The following is a 5,456-nucleotide window of genomic DNA, read 5'->3' as shown; positions in this document are numbered from 1 at the left end:
CTCCCCCTCTCCCTCTCCCTCTCCCTCTCTTTTTCTGGCTAAAGGCTTAGTATTTTTGGCTTAGTATTTTTGGTAGTTATGTCTGACATTTCAATTCACTAGTAATATTCTGAGGGTCAAATAAGGAATAAAGTTAGAAAGTACTTTGAAAATTGTAGATTTCTTTCTACATGGACTAATCCTTCATTGTTATTATTGGTTGTGGGTTTACAAATGTGTTTTTTTTTTAATGGAATCTTGCTTGGTTTCCAATTCCTGGTCTCAAGAGACCTTGTCCCAGCCTCCCAGTTATCCCTGCAGGTGCTACCACACCCGCTTTCCTGGTTTTCTGTTGATTTGTTCCTGCGTGATGTCCTCTGAGTCTCTCCCAAATGAAGGCTGATGATAAGTTACCTATTTCTCCTCTCCTGCAGCTTTATCTCAGCCACAGCTGTCCGGAGGACAAAGTGTTCCAGCTGTAAACCCAGCTGGATTCTGTGGAGCATGGCCTCTTCCTGGCCCCACTCCGGTCTTGGTGTCCCCAGACATCATGCAGCCTGGCTCTACCCACCTGCCGGAAACTCCTCGACTCCTCCCTCTGCCTCCTGCGGGACCACCAGGTCCCTACCCTCTGAGCTCCCAGATCCCAGCCTCTTCTGTCACTTTCTCTGTGGCTCCCCCTCCTGGAGGTCCAGGAGCACCGTGTTCTAGTGCCCTCCCGAGCTCTGGCGTCTTGGCCACTTGTCCAGGTCAGTCCTCTTTCCGTAGCTGCTTCCTGGGGGTCATTGCCGCCGCTCTTCCCCTCTCACTACTACTTTGGGAATCTTGTTCCTCAAGCCAGTGAACTAAGGCCCTTTGTCAGTTAGGAGTATGACTGACCTACAGAGGGAGGTGTGGCAGACTCTAACTAAAAGAATTTCTCCAGCTTTTAGGTTAAACATCATCAAGGTTCTTAACCATGCCTCTAAAATCCCCCACCTTATGTTCTTTAGGACCCCAAGACGCCTGGAAAGTTGCTCCAGCCTCCCAGGGAAACCTCCAAAGGAAAAAGGTCGCTGCACCTTTCCCTCCCCAGTGACCCACTTCCTAGTTCTTTAAGAGCTCAGCCCCACCCTTCCCTTATGTGTATGTTCTTCTCCAAGTGAGTCTGTGCACCTCAGCACCTCTCTCTTTCCTCCCACACATATCGTTCTGTGTTCCAGTTCCCTGCTCCCCATCCCATTTCCTTGTCCAAGATCAGCCTGTGGTGTCTGTGGGTTCGCTCATACGCTCTTTATCTCCATAGTTACCTGAGACATTCATGCCTCCAGCACCAATTACAGCTCCGCTTAGGAGCCTTGGCCCTGAGCCACAACAGGCCCTGCTACCTCAGCCCCTAGTCTCCAGTGCGACCCTGCCTCCTCCAGGAGCCCCAAGAGAATGCAGCCTACAGGTGACAAGAACTGTGGGCCCCTCCCCTGATGCTCCCCACTCTATGTGGGCAAGAACTGTGGGCCTCTCCCCTGGTGCTCCCCACTCTACTTGGGCAAGAACTGTGGGCCCCTCCCCTGATGCTCCCCACTCTACTTGGGCAAGAAAAGTGGGATCATAGAAACTGGACTTTTTGCTCAAGGTGGAAGTAACCCTTGAGCCTGAAGAGGTTCTTCCTATAGAGGAGGGAGGGATGGCTCTCAGCTCTGCTGTGGCAGGTATGACCTTGAGTCACAGGACACTAGAGAAGCCATGAGGACAGCTCACCTCCAGTTCTGCCTCACTGTCCCCTCGTTAGCAACTCCAGCCACTGCCTCCTAAGAAGGTGGAGAAGGAGCTGCCCCCAGAGCATCGGTGTATGAAGGACAGCTTTGAGGCACTCCTTCAGCGCTGTTCCCTGACCGCCACTGACCTTGTAAGTCTGGGTCTTCCTGAACCTGCCTCCTCACGGCCTCAGCAGGCTCCTAGATGTCTCAGATGTAGGCCAGCTCCCTCACTATCCCTGGCACGTTGGCTACATCTTAAAGTTCTTTGATGTCCAGATGAAGTAGGGGAGGGCTTGGAGTCTGCCCTAAGTGTCACTTCTCAGTCGCAGGACCAAAGAGCATGGGGATAGACAAGAGCAGGGCACATTAGAGAAGGTGGAGCTGGCAGGAGAGAGCCACCATTTGTCACTCACTGGCTGTGTCACCTGACCAAGCCTCTTGCCATCTTTGGGCCTCCACTTGGTCTGTGAAATGAAGGAACTAGCAGTGAGCCATTGTAATTGTTATATCATAACTGTTTATAGTGCTGTACAGTGTGAGCCTTTGGACTAGGGTCAGGAGCCATTTTTCTCCCTGCAGAAAACAAAAAGGAAGCTGGAGGAGGCAGCCCGCCGCCTGGAATGTCTATACGAGAAGCTTTTGGCAGGGACAGTAAGTACCTAACTTACTCCCTCTGCCTGGTGCCTCGCTACTCCCGCCCACTGTCTCAGAGACATCTTCCTGGACTGAGGTCTGGGACTGTCCATGCTGTCAGAGCTGGGGCTGGGGTAGGCTCATCTAATCCAAGGGTTAATCCCTCCCCAGCTCTCGCCCCACGTCCTGGCTGGGCTCCATGAAGTTGCCCGATGTGTGGATGCAGGAAACTTTGAGCAGGGCCTTGCGGTGCATGCGCAGGTTGCGGGCTGCAGCAGCTTCAGTGAGGTATCCAGCTTCATGCCTATCCTGAAGGCTGTCCTCACCATCGCACACCAGCTGCAGAGCTAAGTCAGGACTCTCTTCTACCAGAAGGCTGCCTCCGCTGTTACTTAAGGTGTGGCAGAAAGGGGGACGTTTTTTTCAACAGAGTGTGTATTTACCCCAGTCTTCTCCTTTGCTGCCAGGTGTGTGGTGCTGGGGGCTTGGCCCCACCCCAGCTGAGTGTCCTCTTCTCATCCCTTTATGCCTGGCCACCTGGGACTTACCCTGGGTGTTTCCACCTGAGAGGTGATGCTCAGAGTTGAACCTTGCTCTCTCTAATGTGACAGTCCAGCAGGGTCTGTGCCAGAGTGTCTTACATGGGGCGTTCTGTTCAGAAGGCTTCCGCGAGTAAACAGTGTTAGTCAGTCTACCTCTGCCATGACATCTTACAGGTCTTGTTTCTTTCTCTTCTGGAGTTTGAGTCTAACTGCACTTTCTCTCTACCTCTGTCTTCCTATTTTAAGGTCCATATTCTATTGTAGCCCCAGGGATTTGGGGAGAATTGGTTGATGTTTACTTTTTGAACAAATCATGAACATAAGGTACTAAACAAAGTCAAAAGAGGAAACTGGACCTTTAAAAAACTGAAATCTTTTACCAGTGGTGGTGGCACAGGACTTTAATCCCAGCACTTGGGAGGCAGAGGCAGGCGGATCTCTGTGAGTTCCAGGACAGCCAGGGCTACACAAAGAAACCCTGTCTCAAAAAACAAGACGGGAACTTGTCATGTATTAGCATCACTCAGGTGGGCTGTTAGTGCTGAGTGGAAGGGTGACGTGCCTTTTGTCTTGACTCTGGAGCAATAGTTCTTAACTCATGTCATGTGGGTCGTGATCCCCTTGGGAGTCAATGACCGTACCACAGGGGTCACCCAAGATGATTGGAAAACACAGATATTCATGATGATAGCATGACGTAGCAAAGAAAATAATTTTATGGTTGGGGTCACCACAACATGAGCTGGTGTGTATTAAAGGGTTGCAGCATTAGGAACCACTGCTCTAGAGAATGGACCTTCACACTGCGTAGGCTGGAGCCTGGCCCAAAGCCTTAAACTAACTGTGATCATTTTTAGGAATCAGGACCTAGCTTCTCAAGGGTCCAGGGCTCCTCTTCCCCTCAGCTTCTTCCTCTGGCCATGATTTCATGCTGACCTCTTAACCATGCAATAAAGTGCAATGCTATTTCCCAATCCGTCTCCTCTGCATCCTACCTTGCTGATGCCTCTCTTTCAAGAACAGAGAGGTCTTGCTTCCTGTACTGTGTAGAGGAAGACAGAAGAAAGGTCTGGGGAGAGATAAGAACTCCAAAACTGAAGAACTTAAGAGAAAATATGTGTATGAGTTTAGCCTGCATGTATGTTTATGTACTATGCATATTACCTGGTGCCTAAGGAGGCTAGAAGAGGATACCTGTTAGTGCTGAGAATTGAACCTGCGTCCTTTGGAAGAGCCGTCTCTACAGCCTAAGGAAATAACTTTTTAAAGTGTAGTCCCATAAATGGATTTGTGTTATAGGCCTTTCCTTGCAACATCTGTAGCCACACTGCTTGGTGTGTGTGTGTGTGTGTGTGTGTGTGTGTGTGTGTGCGCGTGTGTGCGTGCATGTCTGTCTGTCTCCATCTGTGCCTGACAGTGAGCTGCAGGGTTTCCCCCACACCACTTCAGGGCTGAGTTCAGCTGCACAAAGGGCCTGGGTGTGAAGCCAGGGGGTAGCAGGCCTAATCCTGTTGTCCATCCATCATGTCTGCAGGCTAGATGTGTGTGTTTGGGAGGGAGGGATTGTTAGGCAGTATTTGTTTGTAAAGCCACTTGCTCTTCAGATAATACTTGTGCTAACTTCTATTGATGAAGCAGTGTGAGCCCCAGCAAAGTCCTTTCCCAAAGTGTCTTTGAAGCCAAGAGCCCATTGAAGGGAAGAAAGGCGGGGAGAGGGGATTAGTTTGTTCAGCAGCTGTGAATTTCAGTGGGAGGTTGATGAACTCTGAAGTCTTTGTTTAAATTAAAGGAGGGGGAGAGAAAAAGCCGCTGCTGGAGCGAGAGCCCCACTCGGGGCCCTGAACTAACACAAGGAGAAGTCTGAGCTGCGGGGAGCTGTGTACTGACTGCCAAGACTTTTCCCAAACACTTTCCGAAAAGGTGTTGTGAGAAGAGAAGGGGCGGAGTGGCGGATTAACATGTGAAATGAAGTTTTCATTGACTCCGGCGGGGGTAGAAGGCTGTTTTAATGGCATTTTGTTCCCCTATTTTCTCTTCTTGAGCTCTTTAGAGATATTGTTTTGCTAAGACAGGCTTTCTTCCCCCTTCTTTCCAGTCTGAGGGTTGCCTCTATGGGAGCCAACATAAATATTTCTCCTCCAGGAATGTGGGTTAATTAAAAGGAAACGAATGAGTGGAAGCATCCAATCCAGACCTACAATGGGCGAGTGCCCCGGCCTGCCCTCCCTCCCACCACCACCAGTGCTACCAGTGTGCCAAGGACGAGCCTTTCTCTCTCCGCACTGACCTGCTCCTGAGGCCAAGTGAGGGTGGGATTCTTTTAAAGAAAAGAAAGCCCTGCTTATGTGCAGGCTCACCAGCCAGGGGCAGGAAGGAGACAGTGTTTGGCTCACCCTACCCAGAGTTCTCGTCACTTCTCAGGACCTCCCTCTCCTTCTGTCCGACTGAGACAGATGGGCTCCTCAAGAACACACAGAGGAGGGAAGGGGTCTGGGTTGCTGGGCCACCGTTTTTCTCAACATCAATTTAGATATGTGGGTTTTTGTTTTTTAGTTTTGTTTTGTTT

The 5,456-nt window shown here is 50.4% G+C and overlaps 1 protein-coding gene across 1 annotated transcript in view; it reads left to right on the top strand.

Moving 5' to 3' along the window:
- Sec31b (SEC31 homolog B, COPII coat complex component) overlaps positions 1–3,037 on the top strand; it is a 29,118-nt gene extending 26,081 nt beyond the window's left edge. Inside the window, 6 exon segments of the mRNA XM_021208943.2 lie at positions 414–728; positions 972–1,030; positions 1,265–1,411; positions 1,748–1,864; positions 2,295–2,366; positions 2,520–3,037. Coding sequence (XP_021064602.2) covers positions 414–728; positions 972–1,030; positions 1,265–1,411; positions 1,748–1,864; positions 2,295–2,366; positions 2,520–2,699 — 890 coding nt within the window. The 3' untranslated portion in view covers positions 2,700–3,037.
- The last annotated feature ends 2,419 nt before the right edge of the window (positions 3,038–5,456 follow it).

Source organism: Mus pahari, chromosome 1, assembly GCF_900095145.1.
Source record: "Mus pahari chromosome 1, PAHARI_EIJ_v1.1, whole genome shotgun sequence".
In the NCBI taxonomy this organism is placed as follows: domain Eukaryota; kingdom Metazoa; phylum Chordata; class Mammalia; order Rodentia; family Muridae; genus Mus; species Mus pahari.
Note: the sequence above shows the minus strand (reverse complement) of the source record. Positions and strands in the feature narration are given on the sequence as shown.